This window comes from Hakea prostrata, chromosome 11 (assembly GCF_041222555.1).
Source record: "Hakea prostrata isolate BN-2017 chromosome 11, UWA_Hpros_2, whole genome shotgun sequence".
NCBI classification, from domain to species: Eukaryota; Viridiplantae; Streptophyta; class Magnoliopsida; order Proteales; family Proteaceae; genus Hakea; species Hakea prostrata.
In genome coordinates this window covers 14017221-14032422 of record NC_142610.1, presented here as the reverse complement: position 1 = coordinate 14032422, position 15202 = coordinate 14017221, and the positions used below count along the sequence as shown (strand labels likewise).

The 15202-nt window shown below is 36.5% G+C and overlaps 1 protein-coding gene across 1 annotated transcript; it reads right to left on the bottom strand.

Annotated features, from left to right (window-relative positions):
- Window positions 1-1268: 1268 nt before the first annotated feature.
- CIP111 (Cam interacting protein 111) lies at window positions 1269-14127 on the bottom strand. The gene is made up of 11 exons (XM_089139795.1): window positions 13605-14127; window positions 10703-10861; window positions 8904-9742; window positions 7470-7674; window positions 6329-6536; window positions 4971-5524; window positions 3703-4129; window positions 3216-3296; window positions 2950-3140; window positions 2681-2868; window positions 1269-2602 (listed from the first exon to the last, which is right to left on the bottom strand). Exons 1-11 carry the CDS (start codon window positions 13893-13895, stop codon window positions 2530-2532), a joined length of 3216 nt encoding a protein of 1071 aa, XP_088995921.1. The 5' UTR covers window positions 13896-14127; the 3' UTR covers window positions 1269-2529.
- Between the last annotated feature and the right edge of the window lie 1075 nt (window positions 14128-15202).

Genomic DNA, 15202 nt, shown 5'->3' with positions numbered 1-15202 from the left:
CTTGAGATACACTCATCTTGCTAAGCTGGTTGACTTGACATGATGGTGCCAGTGTTCAGCACTGGATAGACACCACGTGAACTCCATTAATCTCATCGCACAAAAGAAAAAGGGCAAATTACACCAACTTAAGTGAAATAAACTGATTTTTCCTTTACCTAGACCAAACCATTCTTTTGTGCAATTGAGATTTGGATGAAAGTCTACGTGACTGAGCACCATAGGCACCACTACATCAAACATACTAGCCTAGACAGCAAGATCCAAGTACACTAGTCTTAAAACAAGGTTAAAATTAAAAATTAAACAAAACAAAAATTGCTTGATTTTAAGAAATCAACCTTTAACAAAACCCTATTCTAAGAATCTTATACATTTGCAAAAAAAAGTGTTCTCTATAATTTTTGTTTTTAATTATCATTTTTTTTTTATCCAAAAAAGGTTTAAAAGGTACCTTTACGTTTGGCTTCTTTAGACTTTAGGGTTTAGAGTGAGATACACTACAAAGACACAAGTCAAACATGTCATAAGGCTTTCACATGGAGGAATTATTGGTGTTGAGTGGAGACAAAAGAAGGCATCTTTTTCCTGGATATCCAAATGGGCCCAATTTCTCCAATCACGTCATCACGTGGCCTCTAACCATACCAAAATCTAATTAATTCCTCATAATGAAATCTTTCATATTAAATGTTATGTTGACAGTTGACAGTTGACAGTTAGATTGTCAGTTGATTGCATCTTTCTTTCAAGATGACGATTCTAATATTTTTAAATTTGATCAAGCATGCTTTATATCATAAAATGTTATTCAATCCAGCTTATAAGGTCCCAATCAAAGAAGATATTGGGGGGGGGGGGGGGGGGGGGGGGGGGGGGGGGGGGGGGGGGGGGGGGGGGGGGGGGGGGGGGGAAAAAAAAAAAAAGATTCTCCTAATTTGAATTTAAATTTCAATTACCATCCAATGACTGCTCAGACGATAATGACCGGCACTTTATGAAGAGGTCACGGATTTGATACTCCCAATGTTATATATAATGGACCCCACCTCCTAATATTAAAACTACTAATTTCAAAAGAAAATTTTATTGGGCACCCCAATGCAAGCCTCAAATTCATAGCCAACAAGTCTTGCTTGGATCACTCAAACCTCCTAAAAGTTTTTAGGGTGATATCCGAAAATCTATAACCACTTACTAAAAACTGTATTATACATATAATTACTTTTACCATCCAGTGAATTTGAAACTTGAACGTGTTTCTTACTTGATGATGACAACCTCTCATGTAGAGACAGTAATATCAAAGAAGTCTTAAGTTTAAACGTTCAACTGAATTCCTCATCTCAATCAATTTTAACACCTTGGTGAAGAATTGCTTTTACCAATTGTCTATTTGTCTTTAGTTTACTGGACTTGACCCTTCTTATAGACAATTCTTCAACCAACCTATGAACAATCAAGCTTTTTCTGATTTGCTCCAGAAGATTTAAGTTAAACCAAACACTCTAGCTCATCTAATCAAAAAGCTCTAGTTTCTGCAACTGCATTTCCATTGCTTTCTCACTTAACTGGAGGCTGAAAATAAACCTCACGTCTATGTTATATTAAATTTTACATCACAATCTCAATGGAGACAATCTCCAAAAGCTAATTCAGGAAAGCTTAAAACAGTTTGATGTTAAGAGAAATTAAGAAGAAAAACAAAGAGCTAGACAGGGTGAGAAACAAAAAAAGTGCTAAACAAGCATTATCTGGGTCTGCAGTCAGATACTTGTAGGACTAGTTTTAGATCATAATAGTCGCTGAGCTTCGCTTTTGAGTCCCCAGTTCATCTTTCTTATAAACTCTTCACTTTTTCAGTTCAATTCCTCTCTACCCATTAATAAATTTCCTTCTTCCTCATCTTCGTCTGCTGCTGTGGCTGGTGCTGATGAGAAACCACCCTCTCTTCCCACTGCAACCAAATACCCTTTTAATCTTCCACCATAATCAACTGTAGACGAGGTTCTCTCTTCTTTGATTTGCCAATTGCCATATCTATCAGAAGCTTCCTGCAATTATCTGCTTGATTTGGGTCTTCTTCCTAACTAAAGAGATGATGAGGAAACTAAATGATCAGAGAGTTAATAGGCATGACTATGAGGGAATTAGATAACCCATCAATTTTACCTTTCAAATAAAGGTGAGGTCTAGAGTTATTTTGAGATTTTTTTTCAATGGCAATCAGAAGAAGATTATAAACCACAGCAAGATGCACCCAAAACAAAAAGAAAAGGAACTCCAAATCACCAACAAAAAGTAAATTTACTCAATGACTCATTCTATACAGTAGGCATCGTGGCCATCTTTCTACATTTTCAAGTTCCCATTGAGGGCCATTTCTCTATACTCATGGGTATTTTCTTCACCCATATCATTCAAAATTTGTGGGCTGTTTGTAATGACAAACAAGCATGATTCAAAAGGCAAAGTAGAAAGAGATAAGATTATGTACAAGAGGAAAAAATATGCCTGCCACAAAACAGATTAAGAAGCGTCCGATGATGCAACTGCTGCTGGGAGCCGGAAGAATAGAGGCAAAGCAGATTTCAGTTTTGACCTGCTTTGGCAAATCACATCAAAAAATAAGATATATTTAAAGATTGTTGTAACAAAAACAAGGTGGAAGAAATTTTACCAGAATGAAATCCAGCTGGATTTTGTGGAACTTGCTTGACACTCCATGTCGTCACTGGTAACACTACTGGAGACGAGCCTTTGAAACCTTGCTGAATATTTGTGGTAAGGCTCAACATCTGTTGGTTGCACTCGTTCAATTGCAGTCTTGAAATGTGGCATCTTTATTTTTGGGGTATCAAGGCTTTCCTAATAATTTTGAAAATCATAAATTGGTAACCCGTCAAGAGAAAAACAATCGTATAAAATTGCAATAGAAACTTAACCCACTTCAATTGCTGCAACAGCTGCTTCCCGGCAGATTAATGATATATCTGCCCCAGTACAGCCTTGAGTGAGACATGCAAGCTCTCTCAAGCTAACATCAGAACTACATGGCATCTTACGGACATGGATGCAGAATATCTCTTCACGATCAATTTCATTTGGAGGTCCCACATACAATAGCCGATCAAATCGTCCTGCTCACAAAACAGGTCCACTATGAAACAACAATATTGTAAAAGATTAGGAGGAGCATAGGTTAGTTGTCGTACCAGGTCTCAGAAGTGCTGAATCAATCTTGTCCGGGCGATTTGTGGCAGCAATAACAGTAACATCAACTCTTTGGTGCAAACCTGATATAAAACTCATCTCAGTTTGTTACAAACAATAATGCAACTCTAGAGACATGTTTTTATCCCCAACAGACAAAGTAAATAAAATTTACAGAGACTGAAAATATACAAAAATGTAACTAGTCAGACAAGGTAACAACAGGCAGGTGCTGTAATAGGTCTTTAGATAACCAACTAGGTTTATCTCAAGAGGACGAAAAATGCTAAACCTTAGAAGAAAAAGAACAGGAACAGGGAAAAAAAAACTATTGAATCATTTTCAATTCATTCTTAAGAACATAATTCCAAAATTGTGTTGAAACACTTTCTGCAGAATAAAATAATAATAGGCATCAACCTATCACAGAAAGATAATCGACAAACCTAGAAAGGAGACCTCTAGTTTTATATATTTATCTGCACTTACCATCCAATTCAACTAGAAGTTGACTCATGACCCTGTCAGAGACGGAAGCTCCATCATTTTCCTGCCCACGAATGATGGCAAGACTGTCTATTTCATCAAAAAATACAATTGATGGGGCATTTGCCCTTGCCTTCGCAAACAAGGACCTCACAGCCTTCTCAGATTCACCAACCCATTTACTAAATAGTTCTGGGCCCTTTACTGCAAGGAAGTTCAACCCTGCTTCAGACGCTACAGCACGTGCCATAAGGGTTTTGCTGCAACCAGGAGGACCAAATAACAGCACCCCTGTTGGTGGACGAGTTCCTATACGCTTGAAAGCATCTTGATGCTTTTGTGGCCATTCTACAGCTTCCATCAGTTGATTCTTAACCTCAGTCTGGCCACCAACATCCTCCCAGCGAACCTTTGGAACCTCAAGTAGAACCTGACAGTAGAAACAGCTAGTCTTGATTTATGAAGTCCAATACGTTTGGATTAACTATTTCATGTTACAGGATGTCACTTCAAAGTAAACTTGGGGACATGAGTACCAATATAAAACAGATCTCTTGGACGGAAAGCGCTCACATGAAAGAACAGGTTAGCTACTTAATGTATTATTGATCATGCAGGAGCGAACATAAGCTGGAGTAGACCAACCACCCTTACATATTTAGAAAGATACTAAGTATATTAATAACACTTCCTTTTTAGATAGAATATCTAGGAGCCATATATTTTCATAGCGTGCATTGCTGAAGATAATATGATTGTTTACCAATGGTTTGGTTCTAAAAGTTCTTAGGATAATGTTACAAATATGAGATTTGTTGCATTAATCAAAGAACAATTATGAATTGTCTTATCGATGTAAGCAGTCATTATTGATTTTTGTGAACTGTTTCATTTCGCCCCTTATATTCTCAATAATATTTATGCATCACATTAGGTGTGTACACTTGGTTATTTGCCTCCATTTGTAACCGTCTATCTGGGGCCTTTTGAGAATGCATCAACATCTGTCTACATACAGAGCCTCCTTTAGGACTGAGGACTTGTACGTTGTGCCCCTGATTTGAGGAACATTTGGATCCAATACAAATTAACTTTTTTTATTGGATTAGCTATAGTAAGCTTCTTGGATGAACTAGTTATTTCAGACAGTTCTAGTGAACCAACTATGTTTGATGTTGATCAGCAAAGAATTTGGTATAAAGACAGCAACTGAAACTCAAATGGGCCAAATAGGTGTAGAGACAAATGGGTCCAAAAGAAAAGAAGCATACCTCTCGCATCGCGCTGGGCCTTACTTTCATCTTAGCCTTTTCAAAATCTTCAAAGGCAACTTTAAGTGAAAACTCTTCCTCAGTACCACAGGCACTATTAACGCTACTCAACAAAACATCCTGAAAAGCATTCTTACTATTTTGAACTGTTGAGCAGAGGCTAGAAGCTTTGGACATCTCCAATGATGCAATCAAATCTGAAATTGAAGATGATGATGCAGAATCTTCATTCTCCCTGGAAAAGAGGTTCCCTATATCCTCAGAAAGATCAGAGCTCCCTTGTATATCAGCTGACCAAGTTTCATATGAGAGATTGAGTCCCTTAGGAAGCACATCATTAGGTTTTAGTATGGAAAAAGTACAAGTTTTCTTGAACTTTATATAACGCCGAAGACAATTCAATGCTGCCTCGTTGCAAAATGCAGCTAAATCAGCCCCAACAAATCCATGTGTGGTCAAAGCAAGATGCTGAACTTCTATGTCTGAAAGTGAATGGTCCATATCACTGAGAAGAGTATGTAAGATATCCAGTCGCTGCTTTGGAGATGGTACTCCTGAAAATTAATTGTGTAAGACATTTAAATTCACACCCAAAAGAGAAAATTAGTAAGTAAACTAAATAATCTCAACAATAACTTTATTGCAATGATTAGTAGTAGGCCTTCATGTGTTTCCAAATAGACTACTGATTACATAGCAGCAATTCTGAAAGAAATTTAATTTTAGTTTTTTTTTTTTTTTTTTGCAAGAAAGTCATTTATATTAATGAAGGGGGGGGGGAATAAAATGTACAACGAAGCAAAATAAAATCATATACTGATAAATCCTGACAACCAGAGAATCCACACCTCAGTGTGCTTCTAATCAAACCTCCAGATGGAATAAATCAGCTAGCTTCCTTGATGAGGACAGCTTAGATTCAGTTATCCAGCTGCACAAATTGATTTCAACTGAAGAAAAAATAAGTCTTTTGATTCACTTGTCCATAAATGAACAACATATTTCCCCACTTTCATGCTTATTCTACCTTTTTATATAATTTAAAAAATTTGTCTTCATAACGAAATGCAAGCCAGTGAAAATTTTCATTCCTATTTTCTTCATAAAGACATGCATGCCAGTGAAAATTTTTCTTGAAGAAGTCCAGAGAGAAAGTAAACAAACAAATATAATGTACCTTGTACCTGCAATTTCAATTCTGGTAATATTATCAAGTAACAGCAATATCTACTAGGACGTGTACATCAGAATGCAAGGCATAAGCACTCAAACTACAGTTAAGACAGTGAATATATATACAAGGTGTCCCTTAGGAGTTTTGGACACATAAAAACTCAGAATATAAAATGAGAAAATACCTATCTCAATTTCCCTGTCAAGCCTCCCGGGCCGCCTCAATGCTGGATCAATACTATCAGGACGGTTTGTGGCAGCTATGACTAGTATGCCAGCAGTTACATTAATGCCATCCATCAAATTCAACAATGTTGCAACAATTCTTTGAGAAAGCTCTTCACCCCCATCCTTACGTGCAGGTGCAATGGCATCCAACTCATCAATGAACACCTATGAGAAAGCTCTTCACCCAGGTTAGTTTCATATCAATTCTAAAAAATGTTGAAAAGGAAGAAAGAACTGCAATTGAAGGAATTGTGAGGTTAGGTTAAACACTTAAACCCTACGCTCTGAGAAACAACAAAAACTGTTAGAACAATTCAAACTACTAACCCTCAAACAGAAAATATATCATCCAATAACAAAAAGAGGAATTTTAGAAAGCATAACATAGTGTTGCAGTTATCATCTAGGCACTGCTTTGGTTTCCAAACAGTTTGTTTGGGGTCTCTTGCCTTACAGAAAGGTTCTGGTCTAACTTTAATTATTCTTTCTCCAATTAATTTCGTTGCTATTAGTTTTGTTATTCTTTTATTCATTTTTTTTTTTTTAAATATTTCTACTGCCATTGGACCTGAGATGGCACTGAATCCACTGTTTTATGCAAACATCATTAAGCAAATGATTTTGTAACCATCTCTCCATTTACTTGTGAGGTTATTCAAATGTAACCACATAACCTGCACGCACACACACACACCCCCCCCCCCCAAAAAAAAAAAAATAAAAGGAAAAAAAGGAAGAAGAAAAACATCTAATAAAGATAGTTAATTAAATCATATTCCAAATAATTAAAAGTTAACTCCCATGTTGAAGGACAAAAGATTTTTGGTCATAGGGGAAATTTCAACTTTCAAATGCCTGGGTTTTTCTCAAACCTAAAAATTTCATAAATCTAATAATGAAATTAAAATTTTGCTCATGGCACATAAAGAGAACTCACAGATAGAAACCTCCCCCCCCCCCCCCCAACATAAAAAAAGGCCCCAAAAAAGTTAATAAGTAACAAAATGAACAGCCAAAATTCATTATATAGCAAATACTAAAACAGACAGGAAAACATAAAAGGGCTTCTTGACATTAATATGGGAAAGAAGATCGAACCACAGCAGGTGCAGCTTTGCTAGCTGAATCAAAAACTTCATGCAATGCTTGCTCACTTTCGCCATAGTATTGACTTACAACCTCAGGTCCATTTACAAAGAAAATGCTGACACCAGTATCACGTGCACAAGAATGAACCAACGAAGTTTTTCCAGTCCCAGGAGGGCCGTGAAGAAGCACACCCTTTGTAGTTCGTAAACCCAGACTGAGTTAGAAGAGTAACAAATATTAGTTCTAGATAATTATTAAAAAAAAAAACAGTTATAGACATGGCAAAATAAGAATCACAAAGTGCAACAATACATTCATGGTATGGTATTATATGCATATATAGATGCATGTAAGACTACATTTATTCAATCAAAGCCAAACAATTACATTTTAACAGAAAGTAAGAAAACCAAATAAAGAAACATTGAAACTGTTTGAAGGGCAGTACTGTCAAAGACAAGGAGAGATCGAGTGAATGCTAGTAAAGATTGTTTCTTATTTTTATTCCTAGTTTCCTAATCATGCTTGGTTACGGTTGGTTCTCTATAAATTAAAGTCAAGACCTATAGAGACTCATAAGTTCACGTGAGGCCTCCAACATTGTTTCCAGCATTCTTCTTGTCTTCTCACCTTCTTTTCTCTTCTCCTTTCTGTTTTTCCTGTTATGTCCCATGGTGTCAGAGCCGTAGGTGATTCAAACTCCCATAGATCTGATATATTACTTCTCAAAGATTAAGTCCTACACTTGAAGAAATTCTCAAAGCCATTTTGCTAACTTATTTGTGGGAGTGGAACCTTAAGAGATGGGCATTCACTTCCAGGTCTCTGGACTCAATTTGGAAGCCATGCGCTTCAATATTTCCGCTACACTGCAGATGCCCCCCCCCCCTTTTTCCAGGGTGCTAATCGTTGTTACTTGGGGTGTAAGTGTAGTCATTTTGCCCCCCCCCCCCCCAAAAAAAAAAAAAAAAAAACACACCTTTTTTTCTGTTCCCTCTCTCTTGTCAATGCTTTTCCTCTCTTCTCCTGTAAAGATATTTTATTCATCCACCACAAAAAAGGAACAAGAATTCTATTCTCTTCCCTCTTGTCACTTTCACTTTACAAGATTTTAGTTTTCTAACAAAATTATTTCAGCAATTCAATGATGTAATGTAAGCAGAGGACAGGCCTTGCTGCAATGGCAATGTTGCTCCATTGTGACCAAGTGGTCACCGGTTCGAGTCTAGAAACAACCTCTTAGAGAAAGCAAGGTAAAGGCGGTTTACATTGCAACCCTCCCAAGACCAGGCAGCAGTGGGAACCTCAAGCATGGGGTATATCATTTTTAATGATGTAAGGTAAGTCATGGTCAGCCAAGAAATTTGAAGGTGATAGTATAAGTAAACAAGTATTCTAAATATGAACCTAACAATAATAATAATAAAAAGATAATAAGCAAACCTTGACAGGCTGTCCTCCACCGATGAGGAGATGATGATTTCCTTTAACAGAGAAAATTCTTTAGATAGACCACCCAATTTTCGAACATCACTTGTCATTGTAGTCCTCAATTTTTTATGCTCAAGGTCCTCCTGTGGATGACTAGTTTTTTCTGCAGTCTTCCTTTCAGAAGACAATGATGAACAAATATGAATTTTTGTTTGATGATCCACCAAAAAGGCTTCTTCAAAATGGCCATCCAATCTAGGAGTTTGACAAATCAAATCAGTTGCTTTCTCATTCCACTTCTGATTTGCACATTCTGATTCATTTGCACCTTCCACACGGAAGATAGAAATATAAGGAAATATAGGGATTGTCACAATATTCCCCGGGACTAGAATGCGAGAACGTAGCCAGTGAACAGCACAAATTTGCCAAAGCTCCTTTGTTTTATCATCACCTAATGCTAATTCCAGGATGTGGTCACCAGGTGTTCGTGAATGTAGTGGACCACTTACAGGAGAATCAAGCTTTGGCTTGTATGATGATGGCGTCTTTGGGGATGAAACCTTCCTGTTTTCAAATTGATCCTGGTCCATCTCAGCTGGATGGCTACTGCAAGACATGTAATTTTTAATTGAAACACCATCCACTGATGAAATCAGTTGTAACTGCAAGTCATTGCATTTGCAGACTGTTAGGGGACAGGCTGCATAATTAATTGGGCTAGGCAAGTTATTAAGAAGTCCGTCAACACATAAAGTCTGAACTGGGGAGACAAATAAGATCCTGCCCAAAGAAGGGAAACCCAAGGTGCATGAAAGGCTCCATGATAACCGTACTCCATTCTTCAGAACCTATAAAAGGGTAAGAAGCAAGATAATGAAAAGCTGAGAACCTCTAGAGGTTTTCTTTTTAACATAAGCTGTCCCTAGGACAATACTTGTTAAAGCATTAGAGAGCCTTGATATGAAAAAATATACAACATAGTTTCCTCTCCCCTCTGAAGCATAAGAAAGCCATTTCAAAAGAAGGGAGCACAGAGAATGGGTGCTAGCATATGGTATACCACCTAGCATACCCAACCTTTTTCTATAAACAATAATTTTTGGACCAGAAAGAATAAATATTAGGGAAAGGAAGATTCAGTCTGTTTGACAGAAACACAAAAATGAAAAACCACAAATAATTTCAATGACATTTCCTAGCTTCTTTCACATTAGCATAAAATCATAAAAGTAAATAAATTTCTAAGGTGGGCATGCTTCTAGCACAGTGGTTAGTGGCAGCCTCCTACATAGGAGTAACACCAAGGAGGTCTCAGGTTTGAGCCACTCTACTTCCACACCATTCCCCACCCCCTTCACCTGCCCCTGTGCCTATGGGCCCCGAGTCTTGGTGACTGGGTTGATGATGACCAAAAATAACTAAAAAATAATTTTTTAAGGACTGGGAGCTTCAGCTAAGAGATTCCAAAAAATTTGCATGTCAGTCAGGTAATTACTTGCCAAACGCTTGGTCATTGGTTCAAGTTCTGTAAGCAGCATCTCTGGAAACAGGGGTAAGATCATATACATCCCTCCCCCGACACTGTTAAACATGGGAGACATGTGCACTAGGTGCAACCTTTTTATGTCAACATGATGTTTTATCATTATAGATTACATATCTTCCCTGAAATGAGAAAGAAAATTTTACATCCTCCTCACTCTGTAGTCAATTCTTAGCTGATGGACCATAATTATAAATTGCAACTTCTCTCAAAAATGCCACCCATCAAAGAAATACAACTGAAAGAAAATCCAAAATAGTCAAACCTTACAAGAAGGGAAAACCATTGCAAGGGCCAAGTATCTGCCTGCATCATCTTCTCTTTCACCTACGGTATAAGCACCAATGTGTCTAACAAACTCATCTGTTAATAAGTCAATAGAGGAGCCATTTGAAAACTCATTCCTCAGTGAAGCAAGAGACACCTGTTAATGGTAAGAGAAACAAAAAGGTGTAAGAAGTCATAAGAACAAACGCAAAAGATAAAATTCTAAGCTGTATAGTTTCTTGCAAAAAGTTCCTCGTAGAAAGTTACAATCAAGGGAGAAGGTATAGATTCTATACTGACAAGGCACGTGGAAAATAACTTAGCAGAAAAATAAAATAAAAAAACTACAAAACTAGGTTCTTAGATAGAAATTGAAAAATATCTCCAAATGTGTCTCCCGCATCCCCCTGAGCATCATGATGTAATCTTTTATGCTAAAAAAAATGACATAATAAAATTTTCAACATTAATTAAAATCCTATGTCGATAATGAAACTATTTCCTAATTGTCTACTAAACTATATTTCCTAATTAAAGATAATAATTTTTAAAATAATAATAGTACCAAATTAACCAAAATTTAGTATGAACAGATTCTGTCAACCACCACTTAAAGTTGAAAATATAAAAACAATGCAACAAAAACTCATCTTAATCCCAACTAATGGGGTCAGCTGCAAAGAGTCTTGCTCTATAATCAGCTCTACTCAACATCATATTTGAAAAAAATAGCTAGACCATGCATTTGTAGCCTCACCACTTCTCCTCTGGTCATTTTAGGCCCGCACTTGCTCCTTAATTCCTTCAGTCTTAACTGGCTCCTCCATTCTGGAAGATCCAAAGGTCTTCAATGAACCGTGCTATGCCACCTCAAACAAATTTCTTGAAGCTTATCTTGAATCAGGGCAACTCCCAAATCAACTTTAGCAAAATCATTCCTCCTTCTATTCTTCCAACTTCTGCTACTCATCCATCTCAATATTCTCATCTCTGCTAAACTTATCTTAAATATATGATACTTTTTAACTGTTCAACACTCTAGAATCATGCAACATAGCAAGTCTTATGACTGAACTATAAAATTTTCCTGTCAATCACATCACACTCAGGCTCATGTACCCACTTCAACCATTCTTGATGTAGCACCTGGGCAGAACTTAACTAGCTTCAATTGGACCAATTAGATCAACTGGACCAGGTCAAATCAGTGCATTGATTAACCAGAAGGACCAAAAATAGGCCAAAAAACTGTTCATGTGAACGCTTGGGCTGACTTGATCTTGTCTAGTTGGTCTTATAGAAGCTAATCCTACATTAATTCTCTGTGAGACATCATCACCTGTATCACCTCTCTCACTGATGATTTATCCTAGCTACCAAAAACTATTGGTAATATTCATCTCATAAGGTTAAACCCCCTCATTTTCCACCCCAGAGTTAATGAAGTTACATATCATACACTTGTCTTCATTCTACTGATCTTTAGACAATATTTTTAGAAATATCATGGATTTACAAACCAAAACCGAATTTCTTATTCTTTGAGTTTTCTACTTATTTTCTAATTACAAAATTTTTTAAGATCAAACCAAGAATTTTATTTTCAGCACCATGCAGTCGCAGAATGGCCAACTGAAATTGAGCACTGACATATATATACACTAAACCTACTTCTAAAAATAATTAAAAACATATTTCAATCCAGAAACTTCAAAAATAATAAAAAGAAGAAAATTCAAGACCAACAAATAGATCAGCCTCAGGAATCCAACATATAAAAAGTTGAAACCCAATCAAAAAATATTTATCATGTTTCTTTGCAAAAGTTAACTTAAATGGAGAAAAGTATAGCTCAAAGTTTGAATAGAAATCTAACTCAAGTGTAGTAAAACATTGTTGTAGATATGTTGTGGATGTTGTCTACTTGTAGGTGATTTGACCTAAAAACACAAAACTAGGGATTTTTCAGCTAACCCCTCTCCTCAAGACCACCAAGACGAGCAAAATGGATCAAATGTCAAACCATTTCAGTTGAATTTGGTATTCTATAACATAGTCTAGGATTGAGTCATTTCACACACACCCCACTGAAACCAAAATTACAACTACAATGTTGAACTATTGCTATAAGGTGTATAGCTGCAGGATTGACTATCATTTCATCTCGACTTTTGTTGAAACTGAAATAATTCGTGAAATCTGTGTATCCAACAAACAATTCAACTTATGCAATCAGGTTTGGACACGGCTCTTCATGGCCTGGGTTTCTGAGCTAGGTCAGAATTGATCCAGCCATAGAAGTGCAACTGCATCAAAATGTAGTTATTATTTGTGTAAAAGCCACCCACAAAAGCTTTCCATGCATCATAAGATATGTAATTAACTCAGAACTACATTTAAAATTCTAGTCAACTAAGCCAACACCAAGGCCTGTTTTATGATAAGTTCAGAAAGAGAGACAGAAATGTCCAAACTGCTTTTTCACCATTCATTGAAAAACATACAATCAACTTGGAGTTCAACTTAGGTCCAAATCAAAACAAGCAACATAACAAGCTACCAACAAAGAAAGAATTTAAAAACGTCAGAAGCATTAAGCAAACTGATCCTAGAACTATGGACTACGGAGTTTCAAGTTCACTAGTATAAAGTAGATTAGCCTTAATCAAAATTCATTCCTTCTTAGTGCCCCCTGAAAAAGAAAGTTTAAATTTGCATTCGAAACCACCCTTCCCCTTACGACGGTCAAAAAGAAAAGGAACCCAAATATGAGTTTGACCACACAACTAGAAAGCTGCACCTATAATTTGTGACTTTGAATTCCAAACATAGTAAATAAGATTTGATGTCCAAAAGCAAAGAATGAACAAAATGCCAGAAGGAAGAAAATAGTGAATTACCGACACAACCGAACCAGGGATAAGGGAGGAAGCAACCATGGCAGACTCAGAAAGCCAAACCGTAGCTTTGTGACCTTCAGACTCAACATCGCTAACCTGTCCAACGAAAGCAGATTTGGAGATAAAAGAAGGGAACTTGACTGAACCTTCTTCAATAACATGCAAAAAATCATCTTTATCAATCCCTCCAACCGGAATGGATGATGAAGTTGATGGGGTCTTAGGAGATGCAGAATGATCTGAAGACGGTAACTTCGGTGGTGCTTTGGAAGGTTTCTTCTTTGAAGGCATTTCTACTTAAACAAAAAAAAAATCTCGAGTTTTCTCTACTGGGTATCGAAATATATTAAAGTTCCGCAAAGAGGGAATGTTCATACGATAATTTGCAGCGCAGCAATCTCTAAGGGTTTAGGGTCTAAGGAACTTGAGCTCTGCTGCAAGCTTTCAAACTGCGCCGGAGAAGAAGAAAGAAGGAAAAAGACCACAAAAATCTGATTTTAGGTTGTGTGCGGTTCGGGTGACCCATCTGGGTAACGAACACAAAGTGGGTTTTTTTTTTTTCGTAAACCTGATATGCATTTTTATGACCATTGGATCTCAGTCAAATGGTTGCCGCATCTCACGCATTATTTTTTTTAAAAAAAATTACATATTCACCCCCTGAATTTATAAACTATTATGTCTAACACCATTTACTATTAGTTTTAAATCTAAAAGACATTTATACCAAAAAAAAAAAAAATCTTGAGACTTATAAACCCCTGATGATTCTTCTTATAACTGACTTCAAAAATTAGGTGGTTGCTCTTCACCTTTGTTTTTTTGTTTTTTTGGAATTGAGAGTAGAGAAGAGTAGTTCTAAGGGGAGGAACTTTGTCGTCCACAAGGGTTGAATCCATGATATCTCTATTGAGAAACATGGATCTTATCACTTTACCAACCCTGCATTGAAATTTCTATGAATTTTAAAAATATAATAAACGTTAAGTCATTACTTAACACCATTATTTAACAATACCATTTTCTATCATTTAAAATATAAGGGATGTGCACATAATAGAATAAATTCTATGGTGTAAACGTAATTGTTTGCAAACTCAACAGTTTATATATAATTTTCGATAAGCATCTCACACATTGTTATTCACAACATTACTTGGATGCCTTCACCTTTTTTTTTATTGTAACATTTGTTTAAAACTCTTCAATATATTCTTCAACAATAAAGGATCATTGGAGGTTTCTTCTCACCAGCAAACTAGATCCAATTTTCAGCTGCCGATCGGCGATTGGGTTGGATATCGTCTTGGTGGCGATTTTCAAAGAATAAGATGAGTGAAATGAGAGAGAAATTTAGGGTTAAGGGATTAGAAAATATGGCCCATTAGATTAGAATTATACACTGGTCATTGATCTAAGGGTTTGTAAGGGGTATATTAGTATTTTTATCAACTAAGAAGGTATAGCTATATATGAATCATTTACCACCTCACTTAACGATCAAAGACTTAATCATTAAGGGTGGGTAGCTTGCAATTTATCAAGTTCATCAAGGTGGGTGCCATGCAATTTAGCCTACTTAAATGGACAGTCAAGAA

Bases quoted from the DNA above. Each gene is read 5' to 3' on its own strand.
- CIP111 (XM_089139795.1), bottom strand. From the start codon at position 13,895: ATGCCTTCAAAGAAGAAACCTTCCAAAGCACCACCGAAGTTACCGTCT. The intron at 7,675-8,903 runs GTTTGCTTATTA...CTTCTAACTCAG, and splicing joins GTGGAGGACAGCCTGTCAAG to TCTGGGTTTACGAACTACAA. The intron at 3,297-3,702 runs GTAAGTGCAGAT...GTTTTATATCAG, and splicing joins ACTTCTAGTTGAATTGGATG to GTTTGCACCAAAGAGTTGAT.